Source organism: Drosophila mojavensis, unplaced genomic scaffold (genome assembly GCF_018153725.1).
Source record: "Drosophila mojavensis isolate 15081-1352.22 unplaced genomic scaffold, ASM1815372v1 contig_16, whole genome shotgun sequence".
Taxonomy (NCBI): Eukaryota; Metazoa; Arthropoda; class Insecta; order Diptera; family Drosophilidae; genus Drosophila; species Drosophila mojavensis.
The window spans coordinates 9071488-9088910 of NW_025318693.1; the positions used below are offsets into that span (position 1 = coordinate 9071488).

Genomic DNA, 17423 nt, shown 5'->3' on the forward strand with positions numbered 1-17423 from the left:
TTCAAATAATTAGTATACGTTAACTTCAAATCGCAATTCCCGACATTTTAAACAAAATTACCAATTTCCACAATTCAAAAAATGATCAAAACAAATTAATACAAATTAAATATTATATCTTTCAAATGACAAAATGGATTGAAATAATATTTTCAATTCAAATACATGAGAATAGTTCTAGTCAAATTAATTTTTGTGTAATATTTACGTTTTCCATAACAACTTATATGATAGCTCTATTTCCCGCCTTTTGAACGCATATGTGGCCATTTTTAGTATATTTCAACAAGATTTTTGGTATTTTGTCTTTTGCGTCAACCAACAGATGTTATGACGCTCTCACTCACTCTCTCGCTTCCACACGCACCATGCACCAGCTATTTCAGTATAGCTGTATTGGTGAACTCGCGTGTGTTTCGTTTTCGTTTCGTGTGTGTGTTTCGTATCAGCGTTACTTCTGTCGGGGTTCACTTCGTTTGTTGTCATAGCGCGAGAGACTTTCGAGTAGAACGGACGTCGATTTGTATACGCGAGCTCAAAAGAAAAAAGTGGACAATATTGTTGGAAAGATATATTCCCCATAACAAATATAATACACAGACCATAGATAGCATGGGAACTTAGCGGATTTACCTACTAAATACGTGTCGCAGTGATACGAAACTATTGATAGAAAATCGAGAGAGATCAGAAACGTGATCTTGTAGCGCAGTGTATCACATAACCAATCAAGCTGGTCCAGAATTATTGGCATTGCGCGTAATCGTCACTTAAACAGAAATAGAAACGAGAACGTACAACATTTTGTACAACAATTAAATAAATGTGCGCGTGTTCAAAATTTTGAAAACGCAACAACAAGTGGAAATACAACAACAACAACAGCAGCAGCAACAACAAGAAGAACGGGAACGGGAAGTGCTCGCTCAACAAGTGTTACGAATAAGCACACTGGGATTATCTAATAAACCAATAATATACATAAGACTCATACCCGTACCTCCCCAAAATATAATAATAAAAGAGATTATATACCAAATAGGCAGCATAAATATTAAATTTAAACCAGTCAAGTGTTTGAGAGCTCTGTGTGTGTGCTCTTCTGTATATGTGTGTGTGTGAAACGAGCAACAGCAGCTACAACTAAACAACACAGCAACGACAACAACAACAAGAGCAGCAGCAACAGTACGGCAACGTCAACAACACGCAATTGCTGTGAGCGCGACGGAGACAGCAACAGCGTGAGTCATAAAAGTGAAATAAAAATGCGGATAAAGAGAGAAGCGCCGTGTCTACTGTTATTTATGCCATTACCAAACAATAACAACAACAACAACAATCGCATTGGCGGTAAGTAAGAAAACAAAATCTGAGAATAAATATTTAATTCATATTAGCTAGAATTACTCACTCAAGTATTTTGAGATTAAAAACGAGGCAATTTTCCCGCTTGGAATGCCTGCTGTTTACTTTATAAACTTTGCGCGCTCAAGCGCAGCCCGCTAATAGGGCAGAGGGTTGAGAGCGGGGCTCATAGCACACACGTAAGCAGCAGTAGTAAGCAGTGCTGGTCGGGTATGCTTTTTTCCCGTCAAATTTAGCTTTTTTTTTAAGCGGCAGCCAGCGGAAATTGCGGCTTGTTTGCTGCAAACCCGTCATCATCATCGTAAAAGTATCATTTTATTGGAGCCAATTAATGGTTTTAGTAAATTATCAATTCTTATCGAGGTCGAAATGCTTCGCTTCCGCTTGTTTGTTCGCCAAATATTCGCCGCTTGAACTAGCGTTATTTTATACATAATGAAAAGGCAGCAGCACTATTGTTTAATGTAAGCGTCGTCAACGTTTGTCTGCCGTGCGGGCCGACGCCTGCCCCTGCGCGCCCTTCGCGCACATTCGCCAGCGTTTTTAACGATTCAGACTCGAAGTCAGAAGAGGCAGAGCGTCGGTTTCTACTTACTTCATACGTGACTCACATTCGCGTGTCTTTCAGAAATAAAAGCAAACGAAAAAAGAAGCTTTTTTTTTGGTTCGTTGAGAAAAAAATGTAAAGCAAAGCAGGTTTTTGCGACAGACTGGCAACTCTGGCAACGAAACCCGCTTTGAAACGACCTTTCGAGTACGAATTCGTTGGCACAGCAACAGCAACAACAAGAAGAAAAAGCAACAGCCTCTGTCGGCAGCGGGCAGCAACAACTCTAAAACTTGGCGAAGTTTCAGTACACACACACATACATGCAAGTGTAAATACTTATGTATGTATGTGTGTATATGTTTGCATGTACAGATGTACATATGTATGTTCGGTGCATTGGCATGCGATTTGACTTGTTTCTGTTAGCCACAACAACAACAGGCAGCACAACATTTCCTGCCGCGAGTGAAAACTTTATACACATATATAAAATGTTTTTTTGTTGGTTTTTGGCTTTTGAGGCTTTGAGGTCGCTCGAAACTGATAAGCGAAGTTTCAGCTCTACAAATTGTTGCTTGCTTGTGTTTTATTATTATTATTATTATTATTTTTGTGCCTTGCTCAGCATGAAAGCTACAACCACTAGAAACTGTTTATGCGGCAGCCGCTGTGACTGATAAGGTTTCTACTCCGCACACACACAGCCATATGCTACACATACATATGTATTTACGTATGCATGTGATCGCCTAAGCCTCTGCCATTCATTCTAATGATAAGCGCTTTCCAAGCTCCGTGTGCCCTTTTTCTCTTGTCTCGTGTAAAGCTTTGCATTTTGGGCCTCGCTTTGGTTACGTTTTCGCCTCGCTCTGCCTTGTGCGCTAATCAAGCTGCGTGCCGAAATAAATGTCTTACGTCAGTTTGTCAAACAGCAGCAGCGAATATTTGCGGTTTTTGCTGTTGTTGTTGTATATTTGATTTGAATTGTATGTATGTACGGATGTATGTATGTCTTAATGTATTCATGTGAGTCGGCGCGACAAGTTTTTAGGTATTGGTTCAGATCGAGAGAGCTGACGTCATTTGATCACAACCAAGCGAAACGAACAAAAATTCAATTCCAATCAAAGAAATCGATTTTTAATCAATTTTTCTGTATTGCAGCTAATCACAAGGACTATCCCAACAACAAGCGTTCCAGGGAAAATCTGGCATGTGACGAACAACAGCTGACGGCGACGTCAACGACGGCAGCAATGAACGCTGGCAGCAATGGCGGCCGAACGCCGCCGCTCATGCGCAGCTGTTCCAGTCCGGCGGTTTACGGTAAGTAAACTTGTAACTGTAATTGTAACCAAATAACTGTAATTAAATACACATGTACGTGGAATAGGCAAGTGTTGAGCACTTGCAAAAATGAACCAGTTCGCATTGCAATCGCAATTCTACTTCCAGTTACAGCTATCTATTTTCGTTGCACATTTATCAGCTGTCAAATCTGTTATCTGCATATTTGCATGTACGCTGTTTGTGCTTTTCATTGCATTTCATTTCCTCATCAGAGACAGCCTAGCTAAGAGAGACCTTCTCCAACACTACACACTTGATTAGCTTTCGCTCTTTGCTGCAATCTACCTACCTCTCTTCCTTTCTCGCTCACACACATGCTCGCTCGTTCACAAACGCGCTGTGTAAAGCTCTGCTTAACATTATAAATAAACAATGTTGTTTTTGTTTTAGCACGTGCTGCCATGATAAACATGATGCCATTGGTGCTCTCGTTCAGATTGTTTCATTCTTTTCGCACGTTATGAAATATACAACATATGCACCACAAGCAGCAAAACATGCACAGCAACAAAAACAATAATAATAATAATTGCACTTGACAAAAGCAAAAACAAACAAACAGACAGTGAAAGAAAAGAAAAACTACAAATTAAGATAGTAGCGCGAAATGTTCAATGTCGAACTTTTGGCAGCTGTATTGCCGAATGTAACAAATTACTCATTACGTTACGCTATTCGCTGGCTGAGCTTTTGCGTGAAGTGCAAAGTGTACACAAAGCCCATGAGCTCAACCCTAAATCTTATTGCTGAATGTGTAAGCTAGAAGGAGTGAGTGGGAGAGATGGTGGGAGGGAGAGGACCGCTCCTGTGTTTTGCTGTCACTGGTCAGCCATGTGATCGCGCTGTGATGCAAATAGATTTCAATGTCGCGCAGTTTTTATGACAGCGCTGAGATTTCTTGTTGCCATCTCGGTCTGGCCGCTACACGTTTTCGAGAGCTTTTCACGCACAAGTCACTCCAATGCATTTTGTCATTCTCGATTCCTGTTTACGTCACTGAGCCTATCGCATTTGAGTCATAATTCGTACGTTTTACTGTTGCTGTTGCTGTAATTTAATTGCCTATACTTAATAGTGTTTGTTTTCGCACTTACTGTTTAATATGTTCATTATTATCAGTAGATAGCGTAAATACCCCGCATTTCATATTATGACAAATCACATTTTTTTGGGGTCGCTTTCCTGCGTATTAATGTGTGTGCCTGTGTGGGCCTTACCCTCAAGGTGTATGACTAATGCAATTGATTTCCGTGTCACAATGTGACCCACAAAACGTAATTACAAATACTAAATGCAAGCATGTGTGTGTGTATGTGCATGGGCCCAAAACATTGGGCCAGTTGTTGCCTTGGCTGTCAATTAACACGCGAACGACAGAAATAATCGATGAATTGGAAACAGCCCGCAGCATAATGCGCAGCCAACTAAGCATAGGCCCACAATAGATACATAGATAGATAGATACACAGATACAAAGATAGATGAACTGAACGATTGTGCGCCTCATTGAAAGTGCTACGAACCCAAAGAAAAAAAAAATAGAGAAAAAACGACGCAAAATATTGTGAAGCGACCGCAAACGCGCGGGGAGCTCAAATGGGTAGAGGGCAGCACCTCCAACAACCCAATCCAATCACCCATCCAACCACCCCCGCACTCGGCAACCACCCACCCAGCCTAGCCGAGCCACCACCCCTGGCCGCTTGGCCCGCAGACGCCCACAGCAAATGCCAATAAAACTAAACTGTGTGCGATTGCTCGAATGACTCATGCAACAACAAACGAAGCGAAGGCGCAGCAACAACAAATATAAACAACAATTTGTTGTACGAAATTTAGACGCTGTTGTAAACACACACATACAAATAGACAGACACACACACAGACAATTGCACACAACAATAGATACACACAGCGCTGATCATCAACATCATTTGTGGCAACGGCTCTTTTGTTGCATGACATCGCAATTGGCAGACCCCAAAGAAAGAGCTAGAGATACTACACTGAAAAAAATGAGAAAAAAACTAGGCATTGTAGCAATTTTATGAAAAACTTGAAAAGCTTTCCAATCTACAGTTTTAATTTTTTCCATTATTTGAGCAGGTTTGAAATTATTTTTAAGCAAACTTACAAACTTAGTATTATCAAAAAAATTCAGATTTCCAATTCTGTGCAGCTTGAAAAAAAAATTTTTAAATCTCCAACTTAAATAAACTATGAAAACTCTTTGATTTAAGAGCAAAGTTCTATGGAATAATATTTAAAGTACAAGTTCAAAGAATCAAAGTAAATTCAAAGAACTTTTTTAATCATGAATAAATATTTAAAAAAAATCAAAATATCAAATTCTAAGAAGTTAAACATTATTTTGAAATGAAGAAAGTTCTATTTAAATTAAAAACTGTTTGATTTGATAAGAATAGATAAGATTTCGTATATATACATTTTTTGTGTAAATCTTTAGAGATAAAGAAACTATACAATAAGTCCATAGGGATTTTCATTAAATCTAGACCTAGTTAAAGAGTTTTTCCACCACCATCGAAATTTTGCATATATCTAATCAATAAATTGATCGATTTATTTTGCAGATATCGAAACACATCCCGCTTCGCCAGTATTCCCACATCTGCTGCTGGGCAATGGCCGGGATGCGGACGATCCCAGCAGCGTGGGCGCCAATTGTGTGTTGAATGTTACCTGCCAAAGTCCCAGCGAGAGTCATCTGCAGGGTCTGAAGTATATGCAAATACCTGCCAGCGATACGCCCCATCAAAATATTAAACAATATTTTCAGGAGGCATTCGATTTCATAGGTAAGTGTTGCCAATAATCGATAATCGATAAGCTCACGTAAAACGTGACTGGCCAAAAAAGGGCATTAGGTGTCGGGAAAGGGGAAGTAGCAGGGCCAGGGGCAGCTGTTGTCAGATTTGCGTAACGGAAAATTCATTTGCCTTTGTTTTTTGTATTTTCGTAATTTTTTTTCTTTCTGCTGCCATAAGCAGTTTTTTTTTTCTTTCTTTTAATTTCTCTCTTGTTTTCAAGGCATATGGAAGAAGAAGCGCGTTTATTTAGTTAATTTTAAGTGTAATACGTATGTCTACACACATATATACACATGTATATATGTATTTGAATGTTCCGTCTGTGCTATAGTATCTATAGCCGTGGAATATTTTGCTGACGTCAATCGCATTTTTCCATTTTCGTTTTTCTCCCAACAAAAGTTCTTCTACATTTATAATAATTTTTTTTTTTTTTTTTAATTTTAATTTATTTATCTTTTTGTTCTTGTTTTTGTAGAACTAGTCTAAGTATTAAGCGGCACGTGGGCGCACGAGGTTAGCATTGTTTGTTTTTTATATGTATATATATTTTTTTTTTGCTTATAAATATTTCATTTGAAAACAATTGACAAATGTGTTTTGGGTCGACTTAACGTAGATCGCGTGCGGCTAATTTAGAAATGTAATAAAATATTTTGACACTTGTTCTTGAAGATTATAAATAAGTTGAAACGATATAGAAATATAAAAATAAACTATAGACAATTAGGTATATTGAAAATTATTGAATCATCAAGTTGTATTTTAGGAAAATATTTTCAGCACAAGAAAATAGAAAAATGTAGCTATATATCATATTAAACTTAAAGTTTTGATGAAAGTTAAAAGCGTATCTGGGCTTATAAATAAATATTTGATAAAATTAAACAAAAAATTGTATGAAAATTAAAATTTCAAGCAAATGAAACAAAGTCCATATGAAACTTACTGGATTTTATTTACAAATACAAAAAATTTCATAGCGCATGATACCTTTAAAAATAATTTTTCAAAATTTGTCTTGAAAAAAATTTTTTTTTTTTAAATTTTCATTTCATATTTTAAAGTATAAAAGCATATGAAACCAAATTCATATTTTTAAGCAGCACTTCCTGAGCATAGATATACCCCATTGAAAGTGCGTAGGGTATACACAACAATTTGTCTGCCTGGCTTCAGCCTAACTGTTGGAAGGGTCAGCAATTCCCGCCTACTTCCCATATCCTCTGAGCGCCTGCCAGCTCCTACGCTTTCCACGGCATTCGTCGGCAAAGCGACGTCATTGTTGTTGTTGTTGTTGTTGTTGTTGTTGTTGTTGTTGCTGTTGTTGCGTGTTGGCGTTGGCAGACAGCATGGCGGCTGCGACGACGTTGCCGTCGTCATTGTTTGTCGTCGTTGTTGCGACTCGGCTGTGACTACGACTTCGACTTTGGCTTCGATGTCGACCGCGGCCACGACGTCGACGGCGTCGGCGACTGTGCTGCTCCTGTGTTTTGGTTTTGTTTGCTCTTTGCATAATGGTCGATGACGCTGTCGTCCAGCTCAGCGTTCCACATTTACGCCATTACGCATAAATCTCTATTTAGGCGTGCGTGTGTGTGTGTGTGTGAATGGAAATTTTATGCATATTAGCCGTAGCTGTGTCGCTGTCGAGCGACACAACCGCAAACGTCCTTTCTGATAAGGGTTGTCACCCTGCCCGAGTGCCCTCACCCTTGGCTGTGCTTCTTCTAGCTGCCGCTACTGTTGTTGGTGTACATGTTTTTTGCCGCCACTGTAGACATGCCGCATGACTCATCGTTCGTTTACATGCAATGTGGAACACACACACACTGAGATATATATATATTTACCGGGGCACACTCCTTGTAGCATTCAGCCATCCGCATCGATTTTCTCGTCTTATTGTTGCTATTTATTGCCGCCAGCGCCGCCGACGCTGCCAACGGCACTTCACCCCCGCCAGCTGTGGCTGTCGCTGCCCGCTGCGCTGCTTGGTCGCTGCTTCTGCTTTTTGGCATATGTTCTATTTTTAAGCGCACGTCGCTCAGGACGACGACGTCGACGTTGTTCGATTGCTGTGGCTGTTATTATCCGTCGTCGTCGTTTAGTTCCTGTTTATGAGTCATCGCTTCTTGCTGCTGCTTTTGTTGTTGTTGTTGCATTATCCTTGATGCGTGGCCTCGACAATGCGCTGACGTTGATGTCACAGCTGGCTGGCGTCTTGATTGCTGCTGCCACTGCCGCTGTTGCTGTCAGGTGCGTGTGCAGCAACAGCTGTTAATTTCGCTTGATCATCTTCCATACGCATTTGTCTGGCGGTTTCAGGAAGAATCACCCAACACCCACGCACTACCCCAACTCCTTTGCTGCCCAGCTCTCTCCAAAGCTAAAAACATGTTCAAGTGTGCATTGTATTTGTAACTGTTCTCTGTGCAGCGCTCTCACACACCAAGTTCTCGTGCTCTCACCACTCTCTCTCTCTCACTCGCTCACGCGCTTGCTGTTTGCTGCCAAAACACATTAGTACTCGGGCACGAAATAAAAGAAGAAAAAAAATATATTGTGAACGAGTGCTATGAGTCATGATTTGCCTCAGCCATTGCCACCATACCTCCCTCCCTCCCATTCCGTATCGTGCCGTCCCGTTCGTCCGGCTGCTAATGCCACTGGCACTGCCTGCCTGCCTGCCTTTTGCGCATTCGTTTTGTGTCATTGTTGTTGGGTCCGTCGTCACCTTATGCTTATTATTATTATTACTCTTATGATTGTCTGTATTTCTTATACTACTTATGATTTCTCATTGTTGCTGTTGCTGTTGCTGCTGCTGCTGCTGCTGCGTTTCATTCATTCATCATAATATAACAGCACTTTGTGTTGTGGCCATGCGTGTGTGAGCGTGCGAGCGAGATGGGGGCAAGTACCGCTAAGTGTTGCTTGAAAGCTACGTCTCATTACGAGTGAACTGTCGTGTGTTGCTCATGTCTCATTATGCTTGGACTCGACTTTTGTCATTAACACTAGTTGAGCATAAATAGGTAAATGAGCTTTGCAGCACTGCGGCCCCACTTGGCCTAGAAACCAATCAAGCCCCGCAAACGACCGTTTGACACACGATAAGCAGGCCCGAAAGGCCCAACCAATCAATTTTCGAAAGTAACGCCAGCCTGTCTGATTAGACTGTACCTTAATAACACTGACTGTACACGGTGGGTACAGTCGAGGCACGCTAATTGGGTACACTCTGGTGGCACAGGTGATGGGCATGAAAATTCAGTGTAGTGAAATTTGAAAACAAAAATTATAGAATTTTATGAATATTTCAAGGAATTTAGAATTTCATACAAATTTCTTATAAAATATTTTTAAGACGAAAGAAAAATTTCATGCATAGTTCAAAGAATTATATATAAATTTCTTATCAAATATTTCTGGCACGAAAGAAATTTCTAAAAACTTCGACTTTTCGAGCAGTCATCGTATATGTTTAGCTCTATATACAAATGTATGTTCATAGTCTATATACATATACATATATATTTGTGCAGTTAACTTATCAGAAGTTTACTATCTGGTCGCCAACAGAGGCCTCTTCTGAGGCATGCCGAGGCATTCAAGTTGACGCACAGCTAAATAAACTCGAAACGGAGCCCGAGCCTTTCGTTTACCTTTCCAGATGTATGTATGTAGGTGTATATAAAAATATATCTCTATTTGATATTGGCACACACATACGCAATAACTAGTACTGAAGTTTTGTTTTTTTTATCAGACAGGTCTGACGAGCAAATAGATTAGATAAGAGCGCGAGTCAAGTTTGCATGCACCCCATGAACAGTATGGTATTTGCCGAGAGCTGTGCTAGCGATAGTAATGCCCAATGCTGCTTGCCCAGTAATCCTGCAATCCCTGGGGATCGCTCGAACGCTCCAACGTTCGATAGCCCGATCGTCCGATCGCTAGCCGTCGTATGACTAACGCAACGAGCGGCCTCGAGGCGACATTTTTGTTGGCCCCGTGCACATAATTTCAATATTCGTCAGCAAGCTATTTATAAAATGCAAAAAAAAAAAAAAAAAAAAAAAAAAAAAAGCAAAAATACACACAAATCTCTTTCTGTGTGCAGGAATTTTGAAAATTTTCGAACTGTGCCGAGCGCAAGAAATTTGTGTGAAAACACTTCATCATCCACACTGTATTATTACAAGGAAGAAATACCAAACGCCCCCGACCGATCTCCATGAGACTCGGTCTTACTCAGAGCGAGACAGCGAAAGATAGAGAGGGAGAGAGAAAGATAGAGAGAGGCGCGAGAGATCAGCATTCGAGTTGCTCGCAAAATTCTTGAATTTGTTTATAAAAACTTTTCGCGTATTATGAATCACAATATCACGAGCCGGTACATATATAAATATACATAAGTGTACACCCCTCCGATATTCCCCCCGCTCATTATTAGTGGCCGTGTTTTTGGGTTGAAGGCAATATCAAAGTGCAGGCAGCGCGCAAATCTCTCAAGTCGAACTTGGAACTGCTTTGTTTCCGTATGACTCGTCGTCGTCGTTGTCAAGTTGAAGGTCAGCTGCATATCCATCATATCCATCAGCTGCTTGACCGACTGATGATTCATGGTCCGCATCAATGGAGTGTGTGTCGTTCATCCTAAGGAAGCACCTGCACCGATTGCAGCATGGACTTCGGAACGATTACGATGCGACGCTGGCGCTGGCGTTGCCTAGGCGCAGCTCAATGAGTAAGCGTTACGATTATTTTTGGGCGTGTTTGACTCAGAGTTACTACAGCCGTGACATATATGTACATATACAGATAGATAGAGGGAACGTGAGTTCTTTAAATGACTTAATATAGTATAGATTTAATACATGAATAATTTTACCTCATTAAGCAGCGCTCAGATGTGTTAATATGTGAGCTATTGGGATATGATGGGATGAAATTATTTAACTATTATGTAAGAGTAGCTTAAGGTATTATCAGGCTATCTGTAGCCTAACGGGACACAACTGAAATGTGAGTTCATGTTGCTTAAACTTCTGTAAAATGGTTCTCTGAATATGGCTTAAAATTTTTACTATTAGATTATGACACAGCAGAAAAATTTATGCTAATCTATTACAGATTACTAGAAAATCTTATTTAAAATATATTCTATTAATATATATATCGATATTTATCGATTCTTCAAAAATTTCCTATCATGTATGAAATTTAATAGACAAACAAGTATCGTACCCCCAAACCTTTGATGTCACTCAATAATATTTATGCACTGCCTCTGCCAGTTGCATGCGCAATCAAAATTTGAGCATACCCCATTTTCCTTTGATCGTTTTTAATGTGTACAGGGTATTAACAGCAACTCGAAAGTAATTAAATATTTTAAAACAAACAAACTACTTGTTGCCCGGCGAGACGCAAGCACAGACAAGCAACACACACACACGCACAATCACCTAAACACACACACCTACACATGTGAAGAGTCATATATACACACATGTATATGGACGATATCATGTTGCTTGGCTCTGGCTTTGGTCTGGTGGTTGTTTCACTCTCTTTCGCTTCTGGCCATGACTCACAGGAGTCGGTTGCAAGGTAACCGACTGGCAATCAGTCTGGCTGACCCTTTGCGCCCTGGCTTAATCATCATCAGCAGCAGCAGCCGCGCATCGCCAAAAAGTGAAAATGATATGAGAATGGGAACAATAACATTATTCTCAACGGATAGTCGCGCCGTCTGTTTGGCCCAGTTCTCTGTTCTCTGTTCTCTGTGACGCACCAAAGGCAGAGGCGATCGCATCGGTTGTTGCCTCTGTTGCACTTAATCATCCGACACACGGTCGCCCGGCACTTTTTGGCTACCCAAAGTTGGCATTACGCATCAGCCGCCCCAATTTGGAGTCACGACGTTGACGCCGCGTCGCCGACAGCCCTATGAATGGGATTGCGCTTTAATAGACACGATTCAGAGCCACTCATCGCTGGGCTATGCCGCCAGCTTCGTTTAGTCATAAATGTCGCACCGTAATTGATGATTACTAATACTGGGCCCGGTGGCATAAACAATATGCATATGGTCAGGCTATTGCCAATTACCATCTAAAACGGCTTTTTCTCGATAAAAAAAAATATATATATATGTATATGCCGTTCGACAGACGGTTTCCACAGTCTCCAATCTCCAATTGGTAATTGGCAGGCATTAGAGCGAGTTCCGTTTCATATAAATTGATCTATCAATGACTACGTAACTTCCGTTGAAGGTATGTCTGGGAATGTGGAACTTGGAACATGGAACATGGATCATCTAAAAGGAATGCTCAGCGAGACTTGCAAATTAGATCATTTATATGATGAAATCGTATTGATTTTAGACGTGATTCAAATTGATAACTATATGTATTATATATATTATACTATGTTCCTATATTATTAATTATCGGTACAGCATATTGTTTCATTAGTTCCACAAATTCCGATTTCTATATCTGTCGCAGCAAAAACTTTGTTTATTTATGATATTAGTCAGTGCATTTCTATAATATTGAATGATGCAAGCGCACACAATCAAGGATCTTTCAGTCATATATATACATGTATAAGACCTGATGTCATATACCATTTTATGAACCAACTTAAATAGCGCTAATTGTATTCATTATCTCAAGATTAATCTACACATATTTGCGCGAATGGCAGTTGAAAACAATTTTAGATGCATCATGATCTAAAAAAAAAACCGCAAGTTAAAATCTAAAGTAACTTAGGTTAATCTATTTATTTATTGAGTAGAATATTTATTTATGTATTATCCCTAAATCAAGTAAAATTATATCGATTATTGTATACCTTACTATATATTAGTAATTCATTTCTTATGCTTCAAAAGTATAGAGTTTTGCGATGATCAAGTGCATTTCAAAGTTCCGCTTGGGCATTTCCTTACTATTTTAACGTTCTTCTTCTTCTCCTCAGCCATTCATGCTCAACTGGGCTTTGAACCCGGATTTTGATTATTCATTGATTTAGTCGCTTCTCCAAGAGCTCTTTATAGATTTTTATCATAAACATTTCTATAATTATCTTAGACATTTCATCATTATTTTATCATTATTCTCCTTGCTCTCTCTAGTTCTGTAATAATTGTATTCAATTGATAGCTAACTAGGATTTAAACCAATTCTGCGATTTGTCTACATTTCCTCGAATATTTCATTGAGTCGCTTGGGTGTTTCATAATTATTTTAAAATTCTGGTTTATCTATGGATTTGTAATATCCTTATCGATTGGTGCCTGGCTTCTTCTATTAGTCAACTGTGATTTATGATTTCAGAGTTCCGCTTAAAGTGATCTCACTGAAAATACTTACATATACCAATATGCGTACATATATATTTATATAGCTAGCAAGCGCTGAGAAAGAACATCAAGTTGTTTGGCAAGTTCTTCCCCTCTTGGCGGCTTTTTAGCCTAGTCTAAGATGGCCAAGTCACTATGGCCCACTGTCTGTTTCAGTACGGCGTCCAATGAGTCACACACACATACACATGGGGCAGGGCGGGCTGGGCGCGTTTATGGCGCGTTTTTAACTGTCTGTGCGACGGGGTCATTAACTAAGAGGATTTATGAGCAGCAGGCGCACGGTGACCAGTTGTCTGCTGACGACAAAAGACCCACACGCACACACACACACACGCATACCCATGTATAGCTGTGATGAGTATGCCTATTTTTAGGCTAGACTATATATAAAGATATATCTATGGACATCATCCTTAACAAAAAATAGACAGCTGAACTGGCTAAGAATTTATATTATTATCATAATGCAATAAAAGCTCTACCAACAAACAGCTGATTAGCAGAGGTGTTAAAATTTCAAACAAATTTTATTTAGCTTAAATTAATTAAATTAACCGTTAAAATAATAAAACCAAAATTTTTAATTCTAAAATTAGCTTTTTGTTCGATTTGAAAATAAAGAATTTTGAGCAAACAATAACAATATTATTTATTAATTATAATTATAATATTATGTTTTGAAAAAAATTTTAAAATTTTAATTTATAAAAATCAATATTAAAATTTGAACTTTTCTACTATTTTAACTTATTTTGCCTCAGCTGTTTGTCCACTCTATTTGCTCACACTTATCGTTATAATTTGTTATTATTTATGACTATTATTTATAATGGGTTTTCCACCTGTGCGGACTCATAATTGCATTATCATCGTTTTTGCCGTTGTTAACTTGTTTTTATGTCATATCGCTCTCAATGCCTGATAAGCATTAACTTGATTTGATTTTTCCTAGCCACACTTCAAAGACATATTGTGTGTATGTGTCTCCCTCTCTGTGTGTGTGTTTGTTTTATACAGTTACTTGTAGTACGTACAGCAACAACAACAGCAACAGCAAATAGTCGGCCGTTTGCTTATCAGCCCAACACTTTGCACTCGTTTCATTGATAAATCGTGGAGTGTGCGTGTTCATGTGTGTGCATGTATGTATGTGTGTTTGCTGTGGTTTGTTTAGTGATAAATTGCCTTTGCTAACCACTCGAATTTTCCAGGCGCAATTCAATAGAGGATTTATACGCAATGTAGTTGCAAAAAATTCTTATCACTGATAACACGCTTATTGACCGCATTGTAAACAGCGGCTGCAAAGGGCTGCCCATTGCCCATAGGTGGCGCCAGCCTGGCGAAGTGTCCGCTGACGAAAACCACGATGACTAATCGAACTGCAAGGCTCGAAATGCTGCTTATCAGTTGTGCCGTGTTTGGAAATCAGACAAGTGTATACAAGCTTATATATACAAATACACAAACAAACGTGTGTGTGTGTGTATCTATATGAGTAATCATTGATTAGCAACTGCAAGGCAATGCTTGCACGCCCGCCCCTCTTTAGAGATTAGATAGCCATAGGCAAGAAAAATGTTGCGTAGGGTGGTTGCTTTTTCAGCACCACCCCAATAGTAATTCATACATACATACATACATACATATAAATGTATAAAGAGTATAAAGCAGAAAAGTAAAGGCTAAACGAAGCTGCGTATTTGCCGCTGCCTGGCCTGGCGTATGTTATCTTGCCCAAAAATAACAACGTAAATTATGAGTTAATGTGCGCGCGCTTGTGTATGTGTGTGTGTGTGTATATATTCACGATTGCTGTGTTTGTCAATAAAGCGTTTGCATGACTCATCCATCCATTGCACAGCAAACAGCACACACACAGAGACACACTCTCATATACGCTAGCGTGAGAGCAATACACGCATACAATTACAATATATTGACAGCGCTGAGCGAGCGCCAATATCAGCAGCAACAACAACATCCACAGCTTAAAAGCCCGCGGCAACACAAAAGTTTCTCCTCACTTTAATACAGGCGCAAGCGAGTGAGCGGAAGAGCATCTATGTGTATATGTGCGTGCGTGTGTGTGTTTGTAGAATGAGAGAGCGCGAGAGCGCGTAAGTTGGCAGCAATTATTTTGCGTTGTCGATAAAATTGTTCGAGCTGCTGCTGAATAATAATTTTGTTGTAACTTTTATTTATTTATTTATTTGTGCATTTGCCGTTACTAATTGGCAATTGTTGGGGCACATCGAGGCGCCTTATCAACTGATAAGCAAATATTATTATTAATATTTTTAATATTACCTTATTAAATTCAATTTTCAACAATTCTCATTTCTCTTCTTCTTTCTGATCCGTTTCTTGCAGAGGATGCACGCAAAACAGGTTCGCGCGTTTTGCTACACTGTCACGCGGGCATCTCGCGCAGCGCCACCATCGCCATTGCGTACGTCATGCGGTACAAGTCGCTGTCGCTGATCGAGGCCTACAAGCTAGTGAAAGTGGCCCGGCCCATCATCTCGCCCAATCTGAACTTCATGGGCCAGTTGCTCGAGCTGGAGCAGAGTCTGCTCAAGAGCGGCGCCCTGGCGCCGCTGCCCACTGTGTCCCCATCCGCATCGCCCGCTGCCAGCAGCCATGCGTCAGCATCTAGTCAGCTCGTGGAAGAGCCCGAGGAGGAGGAGGAGGCCGAGTTACGTCCGATGCCAGTGCCGCGCAAGTCCAAGTCGGACAGCGAGGCCATGGACGAGGATGTCTATGATTATGATGATGTGGACAGTGGCGCCAGCAGCTTTGCCGGCAGCAATTGCTCATCGCGCCTCACCTCTCCGCCCGTCACACCGGACGAGACGCCCTGCACGTCGGCAGCGGCGGCGGCGTCAGCAGCAGCTGTAACTGAACTGGACTCGCCGTGCTCCAATAGCAGCAGCGGCATCTACTCCATTTCAACATCGCAAGAGTTTACACCTGCTGCGCCCGCACCTGTTACACCTGCTGCAACGTCGACGACGGCGACACTGTCGCCCACGCGACCGCTGGCGCTCTTCAAGCGCAATTCGCCGGTGAAGCTGCGGCTCAATCTGGAGCCCAGCTATAACACGCCCAACATACCAAAATCCATATCCTGCATATCCATACACAATGCCAGCCAGCATAGTCCGCTGCCGCGGGAGGCGCCAGCCACGCCCAGCTGCGAGCTGGCGCCCACAATGCCCAATGGCGACAACAACAACAACTTGGTGGCGGCCACGTCGAGTGATTGATGCATCAGACGGAGGCGACGCCACCGACGCCCCAAAGCTGTGAATAAAATAAAACTTATGTGTACAATTAAGTGATGCGAAATTTCGTATTTTATATACTATATACAGAGAGCATGATTGAATGGATTGATTGGTTGATTGACTGATGGATTGATTGATTGATAGCTAGCCTCACTTACTACTCTATGAATTGAGCGTGTATATTTTGTACCTAAAAACTGAGAAAAACGAAAACTTCTGAAGAAGAAATGAGGAAAAAACAATTGATGCATCCAAAAGATTTTGAAGAATGCAAATGGAGAAATATTTAGTCTAATTTGTAGTTTTAAAACATTTGTAATCTAACCTTAGATCACAGAGAACCAGATACAAAATAGATCAACTATATATTTCGTAATGCATCAAACTATATAAATCTTGTGCTGCTATTATAAATTGTTTAAAAACCTCGTAATGTTTAATTTAGTATAATTTATGATCTTAAGCAAATCTTAACTATTCACATAGTAAACAAAAATAATCATATAAAAAACAAAAACAAAAAACAAAAAACAAAAAAACAAAACAAAACAAAAAACAAGAAAATATTATATAATGAACTTTACAAGCGCATTGCAAATATTTCTGCTAACTTGCCCAAAATCCACAAGTCCACAAATCCACGTCCC

General features: G+C 40.2%; 1 protein-coding gene across 1 annotated transcript; it reads left to right on the forward strand.

Moving 5' to 3' along the window:
• The first annotated feature begins 462 nt into the window (after positions 1-462).
• Positions 463-17161, forward strand: LOC6572918 (tyrosine-protein phosphatase vhp-1). The gene is made up of 4 exons (XM_001998985.4): positions 463-1353; positions 3083-3244; positions 5863-6087; positions 15860-17161. Exons 1-4 carry the CDS (start codon positions 1269-1271, stop codon positions 16753-16755), a joined length of 1368 nt encoding a protein of 455 aa, XP_001999021.1. The 5' UTR covers positions 463-1268; the 3' UTR covers positions 16756-17161.
• Positions 17162-17423: the final 262 nt, after the last annotated feature.